General features: G+C 34.4%; 1 protein-coding gene across 1 annotated transcript in view; it reads left to right on the plus strand.

Moving 5' to 3' along the window:
* CCSER1 (coiled-coil serine rich protein 1) overlaps positions 1-14,681 on the plus strand; it is a 1,250,826-nt gene that overhangs the window by 836,823 nt on the left and 399,322 nt on the right. Inside the window, exon 11 of the mRNA XM_060147099.1 lies at positions 7,491-7,535. Within this exon, the coding sequence (XP_060003082.1) occupies positions 7,491-7,535 (45 nt within the window). The remainder of the gene's footprint in view (positions 1-7,490; positions 7,536-14,681) is intronic.

The following is a 14,681-nucleotide window of genomic DNA, read 5'->3' on the forward strand; positions in this document are numbered from 1 at the left end:
TCCTCTCTCTTGAACTACTTTAGTACATTCTCTCTTTTTATGTTCTGTAGTAAGAATATAAAAGACAGCTTACTAAACAGATTAATGATTCAATTAGCTTAGCCTAATCAAGGGATAAATTTTCAAATATTTCACGATGCCGCATCCCACACATTAGGTGCTAATCCTGTCCATATCTGTTTAAATTCACAGTTGGCCTGATGTTTACCACCGCTAGGGGATTCTAAAGCAGTACACCTTTCATTGGCAATATTTGGGATTACTTATTTTCTGAAACTATGTCTTTCACTTTCTATTTAAGAATTAGAATAAAAGATGGAGGTTGTCAGAAATAATATTACCTGAAAGCATAGTAGAAATTCTATGTTGTTGATTAGTCTCATATTGGAAATGAAAAGACACCTTCATCACAAATGACCACCCAGCTATGAACATCAGAAATACTGGGAATATTCTAGTTTCAGGGCAAATTTCATTGTATATAAGCTCATAAAAAATGAGAACCCAAGTCCCTGGAGCAGAAGAAATTTAACTTATGCAGTATACCAAGATGAGAACTTCTAGAAAACTGGAGGTGTAGAGGTACTATACTTGTTTAATATTTAAGATAGCCTAGAGCAATGATAATCACAGACAAACTCTATGAAATGTTATTTGTGCCCACATAATTACATTAATTTTCTTTTAATCTTTGTCTGTCCCAGGAAGTATTTCAGTTGAATTTTACATTTCTTTCCAAGAAATTAGGAACTCTGGAATCCAATCTCATTTACTTTAACTTTTTTCTCACAGTTATTTCCAAATCCTAAATGAATTCAAAACCAAGAATTTATCTTGCATTTACTTCTTCAATATGTAAAAACAACTTGGTTTAGGTGAACTTTAATATAATTCTGGGATTAGGTTTACTCAACTAATGGGTTACTCATTCATTTATTAAACACATTGATCTAATTCATATTAGATATTCATCTCATACACACAAGACATAAAGTAATAGTTGCTTTTTGAAGGTACTATGTGTAGTGGTTGCAAAAGGAGCTCTGTAATCAGATACTCTGGGTTCAATAATTAACTCCACCTCCTTCTAGCTGTGTCTCTTTGAGCAAGTTAATTAACCTCTCTGCCTCAATGACCCGATGCCCAAAATAGGAATTAGTAGTGATATCTGCAACATAACTGTGAGGAATTAAAAAATAAGTCATGTAAAGTGCTCAGCATAATGCCTGTCATCTAGTAAAAATTCAACAAATGTATACCATTTTTGTAATATGTATATGTGTACATTTAAAAGTATCCTGTGATATAGTTACAACATTATTTTACAAATATGGGATGATTTTCCATTTTTAAAATGTCAGAAGAATGGTGGAGTCCCTGAAAACAATGACATATCTTGGTTTTTAAAAAGGGAAATGAAGAGCAATTCAAAGTTTCCAGTGAATGGATTACAGATATTATGGTATAGAGTATCAAAGATGACTAGAATGACTAACTTCAAAAAGAAAAACAGAGTTCGATAAGTTTTTACATTTGGCTCTTGTTTTTGTCTTTGGATGGATTTTAGCTCAAATCCTGATGAACTGTAGAATTTTCAAACAGGCGAATACAAATCTCTCTGTGACATAATTTCAGTATAAGAAAAAAAGTTTTTCCAATATAATGGCTAAAAAAGAGATGAGACTCACAATGAATATTTAAACTATGTTCATTAACTTTAAAGGAAGACTGGAAATTATACATAAGAGTGAATTCTTGGAGTTTTTAAGTAGGTTCAGCAGCCTTGGGAAAGTTTCTGAGTATATGAGTCTATTCTGTAAACCTATAACTAGTCACACATCTCAATACTATCACTTACAAAATCAATCCTAGATACGGCTAAGGTTAGAAATCCACATATACAACTAAAGATTTTTTTATCAGCAATATAACTGAAACTTGACACTGAATTTAAAGTCTGTGCAGCAAGCTGATAGATGAAAAAGTAGATATCCAAATTAAGAAAACCAGGATTTGGGAACCGAACAAGGTTGACAATAGGTTTATCAGGCTGTTTTCAAACTCATTGGGATTTCTTAACTTCTTGAATAGTTTCATCAGTCTCACCACGAAGCCGTACAACATAGAAAAATGCATAGCAAGAACCTGTAAGAGAACCAGATTGCCTGTCTTAAAAATTAAAACATAGCACAGATATTAGATTTTAAAGCTCTACAGGGATCATCCAGTACAGCCCTCTATATCCTTCCACTCCCACATCATTTTCTTGATAGGTGGACCAAAACCCAGAGTTGAACATTGTTCTCATCTTCCAAGACTGTGCTTTTCTTCCCAAAATGATACCACTGTTTAAGAAGAAATGTAGTGGTAAGAAGCAGGAAGGCCAGAAGTGTTTAACAACATTCTTGCCATTCTTTTGGGGGCCATATACCATAGCTGCAATAACATGAATTATCATAAGAATTGAATTAATGCAGGGAAGACACTTGGAGCAGTGCTTGACACACAGAGATCACCCCCGAAATACTAGTTATTTTTATAACTGGTAATAATTAGTCCTTGATTTGGGACCCAATGACTAGAGTTCAAGCCCCAAGTCTGCCACTTGTAAGTTAAGTTCCCTGCTGCGAGCCCCCTCATCTGTCAAATGAAGAGATTGAACTACATGTTATTTAAACTTCCTTCTAGTTCTTTCTTGTATCTCCAAAGCTGAGGCTAAATGTAAAAGCCATACAGTTATTTGAGGTCTTTTAAAAATTAATTTTGTTTTTTTCCAGTTAAATCATAACTACCTTCTACAGTTAAGGAAATTATCACAATGAAATCTCCAGAATGCTAGAAATGAAATATCTATTCTATCTGTTCATTCTATAGTGGTCCATATTGGGAAAATAAAGCAACCAAATCTAGGGGTACTGGATACTATATTTCTCACTTTTTGTTTATAGGGAAGCAGGGGAAATCTTTATGACATGATAGCAATTTGGGAAGAATTTGTAATCATTACAAAGGAGATCTCCCCCCTATGTATACTTTAGACAGAGATGACCTCATACCCTAGCATAGTTACTGGGCGTGTTCACACAGGTGTCTGAATCCTGTTCTGCAAGAGAGATTTTGGTAGAAAATTCAATTTTAGATTGAATTTTGATTTTGGTAGAAAATTCAATTGAATTAAAAATTCAATTTTTAATTGAAATTAATTTCAATTTCAGTTAATAGATTTTTCCCTTTAAGGCATACTAAACTATCTTAATTTAGCACATTGCAGAATATTTGCTTTGGGGTAATTTTTTCTTCCTACAATTTATAACATTTTGGTTAGGTTTCATGGGCTTAATTTTGATCAACACAAAGAGTTTATACTCTATAGTGACAATATGTGTGTAACAAGGGAAATACATTTTCCTTAACTGTATTCCTTGGGTACTTTCAGATATGATTTTCTGAAAATATGATGAATAAACATTGCATTTGTGTTTAAGAGTAATGAAGTGGGTTTTTATACCAATTAAAATTTTATAAATCTTGTATTAATTTTAAGAGTCAACCAGTGTACAGATGTATCTATATGGACGTAAGTAATTTTACTGTTCCTTGTCTACTTCAAGTCTTTCTAAGAGTCAGATTGTCTCAGTGAATAGAATTAAAACATTCATTTCTTTCTGAATTATTTCAATATATGCTTTAGTGGAGGTTACACAAAATTGGAAAATTCTAAGTACTTTTTAATTTTAAAATGAGAAAATTGTGTAGTATATGTGTAAGGGGCTGAAAAGGGGCTTTGTTTCCTTGAGATTAATATTTCTTTTGAAAAATTTCTGTCGTAAACGTTATTGCTTGTTTAATTAGGATGGTAATACGATTTGATCTTTCCAAGTAAATTGACCGATTTACTATCAATAAGAGACAGAAAAACTCAAGATTGCTGTAGTTTTCCTAGCAGAAGCTGGAAGTTAAGTTGATATTTCACCCTTAACAGCTTTCCCCACTCAAGCCACCTGAACTTCCAACTTGAAGGTTTAATGTTACTCTAGGATTCGTACTAATTCCTGCCATTGGTTAGGGCTTTATACCTCAAGAATTCTTAGTGAATCTTATTATACAGTAAACCATTTGACTTCTCCATTGAAACACCTTCTTGCCTGAAGCCCTTTTAGCATATGGAAATCCTCTTAGCTCATTATCCTCTGCCCATATGGGTCCCAAATTCTTGCCGTCAGATTCTCTGACTCAGTTCTTCAACCTCAAGATTGGTGTTTCAATAATTTGGTTCCTAAATTATGACCAAGTTTATGAAGTATATCATATCTATGCTGGCATGCTGACTGTCTAGCTCCTATTCCATCCACATAGGTATGTTTCCTATTCCATCCACATAGGTATGTTTCTTCTTAAAGTTCTCCTCTTAATCACTGTGTTGCCTTGAAGAATCATCATGACTCAGGCATGAGTTGCATGTTATGATAAATTTGTGTTCATAAGTATGTAAGACATTAAAGATTTTGACTGGTGTGAACTTAAACTTGACCAAGGAATGAATAAATGAACTTGGTATCTAGGCTCTTAATATATTGGTTTAAATTTTGCTTTTGTACTCACTAGCTCTGGTACTCAGACCACATAATTTAAATTTTGTAAGCTTCAACTTTCTCCTTTGAAAAAATAAGCTTAAAATATTTACCTTGAGTTCTGCTTCTATTCATGAAAGAATACTAGTTATAAGACTTACCCTCCTACTGTAATATTCAATAGTTAGAAGACTAGGCAAAACATATAAAACAACTCTCACACATTAAAGAACAGACAGGGAAGCGCTATAATACCTGTGAAAAGGAAAACAGAGTCTTGGCAATACCCAGATTTCTGCCTGGAGGCAGTTTTTGGACCATGGTACATGGAGGGACAGCCCAGTCAGAACTACAGGGTCTTTAAATTTTGTAGTTGAGGAGACAAAGATCTCAGTTTGGAGAGAACAAGGCAGCTTAGATTTGTAAGATTGATTACCAGAAAGGAGGGAAACATACAGAGAAGAACACTAGAGATCTGCATAGGTGTTACTCTGAGAATTTTATTTCAATAACAGTCTTCACATATGTAGAGTGAAATTTGATAAGGCTAGGCAAAGAATAAGTGCTGGAAAAGAATAATTACAAGAGAACTTTTAAGTAGAATTCCCAGAGCTTTCACAAGTCTGGGAGTCTTTTGAATTCCCATCAGCCAGAGTAGTGAACCCTCATTGAATACTTGGAATGTTCAGCAGAGAGCACAAAAGGGTCAAGCTTTAGTAATAGAGATAACTCTAAAGACTACTTCAGTCTCATCCTAAAAATGTTTTTAAAGCAAGCCTCAGAGGGGGTTAGTCTGACCCACAAGTAACTTAACCATCTGCCAGAAACAATCCTAACCCCTTCTAAGGGAATAAACAAAATCTAGCACTACACAGAATAAAAATCACAATATCTGGCAATGAATGAAAACATTACTGGACATAAGAAAACATAGGAAAATGTGACTCGTAACCAGGAAATAATTCAGTCAATAAAAACAGACCTGGAAATGACAGATGATAGAATTAACAGACAAGAAGTTCAAAACACCATTACAAGTATAAATATGTCAAGGAGTTAAAGCAAAGCATGACAGTTTGCATCCTTCAAATGAAAGGCACAATATCAGGATATTTGCTCAAATTTATATTTAGGTGTGCTATATAAGTATAATAATAATAAAAATTAGAATACGAAGAGGCGATAACAATTACTGTTTGGGGATATGCTGTGTCTGACCCTTTGCTAAGTGCTATACACATATTATCTAATTTAATCTTCATAGCAACCACATGATATAGTTACTATATTTATTATTAGTTTTCAACTAAAAAAATGATGAGGTTGAGAAATGTTACGTAATTTGTTATACGCCCCCGTTTTCAAAGACTGCTATCGAAGTAAGCATTTGCTTAAAGAACAGTCGAAACTCCTACTCTTTTTTTTTTTCTCGGTACGCGGGCCTCTCACTGTTGTGGCCTCTCCCGTTGCGGAGTACAGGCTGCGGACGCGCAGGCTCAGCTGCCATGGCTCACGGGCCCAGCCGCTCCGCGGCATGTGGGATCCTCCCGGACCGGGGCACGAACCCGCGTCCCCTGCATCGGCAGGTGGACTCTCAACCACTGCGCCACCAGGAAAGCCCAAAACTCCTACTGTTTGGTCAACTCTTGGGCCTTATTTCCCCACTGCTCCTTTTTGCACAACTCACAGTATATGCCAACTAAACCACTTGCCTTTCCTAGACCTCTTAGTGCAGTGCTTCTCAAACTCTAACGTGCATGTTCATCACCTGGAAATTTTGTTAAAATACATATTCTTGCTCAGCTGGTCTTGGGTGGAGTCAGCATTAGAAGTGAGTTCCCAGGTGATGGTATGCTACAAGTCGAGTCACCATACATTGAGTAGTCAGGTGTTCAGACTGCTGCATGTTGTTCATCTTCTGCATTTCCTCTTCAGCCTTTACCACTGTTTAGATGTGATCCTCCTCTGTGGTCCTTTGTGTGTTTGCCCATTCAAAGGCTGAATGAGCCTCTTTCATCTTAGGCTCAGAGAAAATTTTGTATACCTGACATCATTCTCCTGAAGTTTTACCTTTCACTTTTGTGTGTCTAGTCAATGATCTCCTAAACTTTGAGGACTATTTATTACTTATATCCCCAATATCAAGCATGGTGTCTGGCCCACAGTACATATACAATAAATATGTATTGTAAAATAATTAAAGGACATGATAAGAGATAGAGGGAAAGAGAATAAAAGGTAACAAAAATGAAGGAAGGTAAAAAGGAAGAATTGGGTACTGTGAGATCACATTTTATTGCAATTTTCATATAGTTCCTTCCACATATAAAACTACTACAGTATGGAAAATAACAGGAATTGAAACTTTTATCATGTTTGGGGGGGGCAAAATTTTTTTCCCATTATTTTGCTTTCTCAATAGCAGTATTTCCAGGGAAGATAAATAGATGGACAGACAGACTCCTGTGCCACAAGCATATTTTGCAATAGGCCTGCTAAGAAAAAGATGAACTCTTTTACCATTTAATTATGCATAGTGTTTACTGGGGACTTAAGGTGAATCGCTCTCCTTTTAGTGTAGAAAGCAGTTACGATAATAGAAGATGAAGAAAGTCCTTTTCACGAGAAAAAATCCTGAATATTTCCTACGTAATCACCAATGCTGCAATTATTTTTACTTATGGTCCTGGGATTTAGCAAGAAGTGCATTGGTACCACCTTTGGAGACTTACTCAGATATAGATATTGTCATATGTGTGAGATATTCATGTACATTCAGATCTTCTTTGTTAAATAAATTCTTTTTCACTTCAAAATCTTTGCACTAGTACTAATTATTAGTTACTTCTTCTTTGCCATCAATAATCTATTTTGAGATATATATGTATTTCCTTTTTTTCTTTTCCTTTTTTCTTTCAGGGTTTGAACCTGAAAAGACCAGAGTCAGTGCAAGGAGGGAGAGAGGTAAGAAAGTCTAAGGGAGAGGGAGGGGGAAGAAGAGAAAATGGTTACAGTGTTGCGGTGATTTTGTTGATGTTGACTGATGCTGAGGATGTTAATGACAACGGGGATGTGTTGAGAGGATTTATGATAACATACATCTCATTTACTCTGGCCAAACCACATTTTATACATATTTATGTAAATGTATTATTTGTGCTGCTCCTCTGAAACTGAAGAAAGTACCAGGTCTCTGGTTAGGCAAGTGTTGTTTCTGTTAAAATAGATCTTTATAGCAGTAGGCCCCTCTAGACAGGGCAGAAAAAACTTTTTAAAGCAAATGTTACATGCAATATTTAAAATGATTGATTGAGAAATTAGCATAATTCTAGCAACAGAAACATTTTTATGTCATCTGGGATTCTTCACTCTCCTATCCAAGACAATTGGCAAATGCTACTAGGCGTGTGTGCAATTTTAGATGGTATGAAGTTGCCCTGGTAAGACTACTGATTCTAAAACTTCCTTTAATTATTATCCCATATGCTTTATAAGGAAGGGAAACTTTTAATAGTACCAAACATAATACCATATCGTTTATGTGATGCATATTATTTTCTAATTCTAATGTACAGGCTTAACTTCACCTTGATTAAAATTCTTTCCAGGCTAAATGTGTAAATGCTCTATTTTACTTTGTGACTCAGGTTGTTGGGTGTAGGGGGATGGTGGGATATTTAATTCAGTAAATCAATATTTTCTTGTTGCCCAAAAGGTAATTTTATTTTTGGTGAGATTTATATAATTTGGGGGCAAAAGTGAAGATACTTTGTCTTATAAAATGAGAAAATAAATGTAACCCTCCTCCCTATCTGTGGCTTCTCTTTCTGTAGAAACATTTTTCTTCTGTATTTAATACATGGTGTTTGCCCCTTCTTTCCTTGCTCTTTTAATTTTCAGTTGTGTGTTTTTAGTATTTGACATTTTAGTTCCTTGTAAACCTGTCATTTAGGGTCTTTCTGCTTATTTGCTATTTTCCATCCAGAAGAATCTATTCTTTTTGAAGGATGCATAACAGTAGGCTCACACTGGCAAAAGAACTGGAGAATGTGAAATATAGATAGATTTATCTATATTTGAGATTTTTCACGATGTAGGAGAGCAAGGTAAAAAGGACGTGGTCATCAGTAAAGGCAGAGTGGGAAAAATTATGTACTGTGTAAGGAAGACCTCAGAGCCATTTACAGGTTTTGTGGGGGTAAATACTTTCTCTCAGATGGGACTAAAATGGATCTACTTAGAGACTTAACTCATCACCTTCTAAGTGAAAGTTCACACCCAAGCAGGACTGCCACAATTTATTTCTGCTGATTCAGTGCCTTTGAGGACATTCAATTTGGGTTGTAGTACTCAGCTTCTCACCACTGTATCCTAGTCCAAGAGCAACTGTGTCTAAAGAGGGGAAACTTAAGTCCATGTACCCATGTGATGATGTTGCTAAATGGTAGCAAAAGTCATTTTTTAGATTAAGAGTTTGTAGATTTTCATGTTATTTTTAAAAGCCTAATGACTGACCTTTATTGAAAAGAGTTGCTGTTAAATTTTATTGCTTAGTTTTTCATTTCCTCTTATTTTATTTTTATTACAAATGCACTTGTGGGTAAGGAACATGTCAATAATGTATATTAAATTAAAAAAAATTTTCTTGAAAGTATTTTATGGTTTGTGTGAAGGTCAAATTTTTAATGACCTACAATTTAACATATACATCTGTATAGAGGGGACAACCTTGATTTGGGCCTCCTCCCTGAGGTTAGTGGAATAATTGAGAAGGAGGTAAGATCATCCAGTTAATGATAGCCTGGTAGTGTCTTCCCTTGAGACCCCCAATCCAGGAATAGAAAGTAAAAGTCAACTATTAAAATTCAAAACAACCACTTCATTTCCTGTCTGGGCAATACTGGGTTACATGGGCATATTTCTAGCCAGCCTAACACTCACTTTAGTTTTCCCCATGAGTGTAAAGTCTAATACATTCTGTGGTAAGAAACTTCAGAGAAGTATCAGACAATTAGGTGAACTATGTTGTGGACACTTCTGTCAAGTCTCAGTGGTAAGTGATCTGTAAATGAGAGTGTAATTCCTTCGTAAGAGCTTCCTGATCTGATCTCTCTTGCTTATGAATTGTGACAGGTATCTTTCTGATTCCTATTTGCTGTGTTCTGTTACATGCATGTGTTACAAAGATGTATAATATACTTCTGATTATGTTAAATTGAAGTGTGTGGATTTGGAAAACTCTTACTCAAAACATCCTCTTAGAATTTTTCATTCTAATCATATTGTGATTGATGAAGACTGAATGACAGTGATTACTCTTAAAATGAATTAATTTGTCTTAGTTCAAATGACAGATGTTCCCAGTAGGTGTTGACGGATGTGACACTAGGGCCTCTTACCAAATATTTATAAGAAGGCTTAAGAAGCATCAATTAAAATGTCTATTTACCATTTGAGATCATGACAACAGTTAGAATATGCATGGAAAATCGAAGCAGGCATTAATATGCTATTTAGCTAAGTGGTAAATATTATTAAAAGGCTCATTGCTAGACAGGAAGGCCAGATTTGAGCACTACATGCCATATAAAACATAAATTAAGAAGAAGTGATTAAGATATAAATTACCTTCCGGAAGGAAATAGAGATGAACAGCACCTAAATTGTTTGTATTGTTGTGAAATATTTGAAAATAGGTATTAATTGTATAAAAAACTTCAGTTACATTAATTTTTTGGTATGTTTATTCTTTATTTTTATCATATATTTATATATTTTTGGTATATTTACCATGCATGTAAATTGAGGGGGCTGATCATAATAGATAATAACAAGGTTGTTTAAAAAGGGAGATTAGTGGAATGCTGTGTGAAATGTGATTATATAACTGATATTCCTTTCTGATTGTAAGTGAACTTCCTGCCTCTAGTGGGATCTTATAACTCATAGAAAAACCTCAATGAAATTTCACTGGATGTGACACATAGACAAATCATATTTCTTTTAAGGAATTTCTGTTCTCCTAAATACAGTGCTTTTACTGTTAAATGTGGATAAGATCAGGTTACTATCAGTTTTCTTAAAAGATTGTATAACTTTGTTATTTTAAATAGTATTATATTTTCCAAAGTATGGTTTTTGTTAACTTATTAAAGATTCATCTGTGTGTGCATGTGTGCCTGTGTATGTACATATGCATGTGTTTGTACACACGGATTTTGAATGGCAAGTTGTCTTTATTTTCGCCTTAGTTCAAAAATACTCGACCATCCATATTCTGGATATTTTATATCACAAGTCTAAATGCACATGATGTGGGACTTTATATCATGGATAAAGAAAACTATTATGGTTAGATATCTAAGTCAGGATCAAGCATTTAATTTCAGAAATTACACTTAATATGGCAAGCTAAGGTGAGAGACAGTGGTTACTGGAGCTTTTGGGTTATGGGTGTTGTTGGGAGTTAACAGAGATTCCAGAACCACTGATGCAATGGAAATAAAGTGCAAGCGTGTAATGATCAGGAATCACTTTTACATAATTGGCAGAGATCAGATCTCCTCAAAGTGATGAACAAAGTAAGTAGAGATTATGTTACCATTCTTCAGCTGGAATTCTGAAGAAAGATTAATATCGGTACACTTGAACATTTTAAATAAACAGTTTTGTATTCTTGCAAGACAGATATTGAAAGTGCTCCTTAAACATCTGAGAGAAAATGAACATTTCTGATAATTTCTAGAAGCATTCTTTAGAAATGTGCCCCCAAAACGTTAGAGATGTATTCATCCCTTTACGAGAAAAATCCCCTGTTTTAGTGTGGAAATTTTTCAGTTAATTATGTTTGACTGTGCCAATGATATTTCTAAAAATTCTAATTTTACCTGGGGGATTGCAAGGATAAATAAATAGATTCTGATAGACACATAGGAAGAAGTGGACGTTTCAGACCATTAAAATAACTGATTTTTGAATGTGTAATTCTCAGGAAAATCATGGGCATGCCTTACAATCTGCCTACTTTGTAGTCATCAGAATGCTTCACTAACTTTCTCTGTTGGACTACAGTATCCTAACTTTGCCAAAAAACATAAATGGGAAATTACAGATGATATGAATTTCTGATACTTAAACATAATCAGAGATATTTGAAAAAGGTAGATTGAAAATAAAATGTTTAGCTCAATGCTATTTCCCCAAGCTGACTTTATATTTAAATGTATGAATCATTTAAAATAATAATTGGTGACTTGCTGTTTATGTAAAGTATCACTTGAGCATATAATATTCCTAAAGAAAGTGATTATTTTATTCAGATAAATAGTGGATTTTATGCCTTTGCTAGTACAGCTGGATAGACTTTGCATTGTTTATCCCTTGACAGATTACATGTTCCTACTTGAAGTTGAAAGTCATTTTAAAATTTGAACACCAAAAGGGAGAAAACTCAAAGAATGTGATCAATGATATTCTGTATTTCAAAATAATTTGTCTCTACCTGGAATAGTAGCACAGGCATTATTACAAGTGGAACAAAATTAAAAATCACCATTGTTTTCTCTTTCCATTTTTAAATTAATTAGAATTACTAGGCAGATTATTTTGGATCTAAGTTATTGCTTAAGTTAAGAAAACTTGCTACTATTTCTCCCACATCCAGCAGAGCACTAGAGAGAATTGTTTTCTAAAGAGAGTAAAGAAGAAAAATATGTGAGTTTTAAGAATAGAACTAAAATCGAAGAAAGTGTGTTGTTCTTGAAAATGAGTTAGCAAAAGTGTTGAAGTGCCATTGTTCTCTTAAAATCTAATGTTTTACATAATTTGAAATTATAGACAATAACAATATTTCTTTTATAGCTTGGTGAAAATCTTCACCGAGAAACAAATCATGATTACCAGTTATCTTTAGTAATTTTTCTGCAAATTTACTTTCATTTGCATGAAGTCTTTATTGTTTAGCATTCAGAATAGACTGACTGTTTCCACTTCCGTTCAAATTTAGCTATCCCATTCTTGGTTGATGTAGAGTTTTGTGGAATAAGAGATTCTTTTATAACCTCCGTGATGACACAATTTGGGGGAGAAATATATATTGGCTAATATTATATTCTTCTTTGAGATATAAAAGCTGAGGAAAAATAACTGTTCTTTTATAACTAGAATTATTCAGTGGTTCAGTGGCTATAATTTGCCACTAAGATGTATCTGATTTACAACTGGATTCTGAGATCAAGAGACCTTTTAAGGACTCAGTAAAAAATAAAATATCCTTATTTTTTTTTCCTTTCTCGGAATTGACAGGCAGTAAAGGAACTGAAAAAATCTTTGTGCTTATGAGCCAATATTTAATTGAAAGAATTACAATTTACAAGGCCATAATAATTATTCCTGTTTCAAAAATGTTCTTAAAGGATAAAATGAGTTAATAAGTGTAAAGCTCTTTGAACAGTGCCTGACACATAGGAAGCACGCAATAAATGACAACAATTTTTATTACTATTATTATTTTCCATACCATTTGCTCTTCCTTTCATCTTTCCTTCTGTCAGAGACAATCTGAGTGTCACGTTGTTGGGAGATTTTACTGTTTACATGGACTGTCCTATAATCAGTGATATCTAAAGCCTAGTCTTAGATTTTACATTCTAAATTGGTTCTCAGATGACAAATTCCTGATAGGACAACAAACAAAATATACTTGGAATCTGTCATTGAATCTCAAAAATTCTTAATTCCATAGTTCATATTACAGATGAGAGAAAATTTTATTTACCTTTCACTTACAGCATTGTTTACAGAGAGCAGTGTCTAAGCACTACAGGTTTTATAAGCTATTTTTCACATCCTGTATTTTCTGGGTGATCTTCAGATTGGATTTTGAAGATCTCTTCTGTGCTTGTATACCATTGAAATTCCAAGGAACTATCCAAAAGAAACCTGTTGGTTAAGCAAAACTAAGCTTATCAGCTCTTCATCAGTAAGAAAGAACACATTCTTAGTAGTATTTCAAATAAGAAAATCAAAATCCGTAAGAAGTGCACACTTTTCAATTTTTTAAATATTTCTTTTGGAAATGTTTGACTGATTATCTAGATTACAGATTCTTAGAGTATGTACATAGTGACAGAACAATTTTTCCTAAGAGAAGCAGGGCAGAAAAGAGTGAGGAAAGGAGAGGAGTGACAAGGAGCCAGCATTGGACAGACATGAAACCATCACTGTGGAAGGACAAAAGAAGCCTTAGATATAGGAAACCTATTACACACACACACACACACACACACACACACACACACACACAGAGCCACACAAAAGAGTATTTACAACAGGTTTAAACAATAATTTGAACCCTAGTGAATTCCATCAAGCATCAGTCTAGCAATCACGGTCCCCAAAATGGACTCTGCAATTTCAGATTGTACTCGATGGAATTATATCAGTTAGAGATATAGGAACATGAGTTAAAACATAAAGCAATCAGGAATTTGACCTAGAGGGCCAAATAACTTGAAAAGACCACATGAAAATTTTGCTTCAGCAACCTCCTATCTTAAGAACTTGGCCTAAGACCTGATGAGGGAATTCAACTCTCTAACTCTGAGCAGAATGAAACTAATTGGAGTCAACAAAGGTAAGACTGAGGAAAATCCTCACAAGGTTTTGAAAGAATACTCAGGTAAAGTTTGTCTAAAGGAAATCAGTCTAACAAAACCTAACTCCAAGCAGTCCAACCTCATGGGCTCCTGGAGTTAGAGCTCTTCTTACTGACTCACAATGGAAAGTCATGAAAACAGACAGTCACATTGTAAGTTACAGATCAGGTATTTTCATCTAGAATAAGAATTTTCAAAGTTGATTAGATTATCAAAGGATTACTAAAATCATTCTCATTCCTAGGAGGCAGAAACTCTGCATTTGGGAGGTTGACAAAAAGAACTTAAAGTTTAGACCCAGTGCAGGGTGTATCTCACTGTTGCTCTCCAAGAGACTCCTGAATGGAGACTTCAGCGGCCTCAGAGGAACATATTTCAAGTAGAGGAGCTTAAGTGAGATTGCACAGGGGTTTCGCTGGGACCTCCCTTGTATCTCCACAATTTTTGACTCTTT

Source organism: Lagenorhynchus albirostris, chromosome 4, assembly GCF_949774975.1.
Source record: "Lagenorhynchus albirostris chromosome 4, mLagAlb1.1, whole genome shotgun sequence".
In the NCBI taxonomy this organism is placed as follows: Eukaryota; Metazoa; Chordata; class Mammalia; order Artiodactyla; family Delphinidae; genus Lagenorhynchus; species Lagenorhynchus albirostris.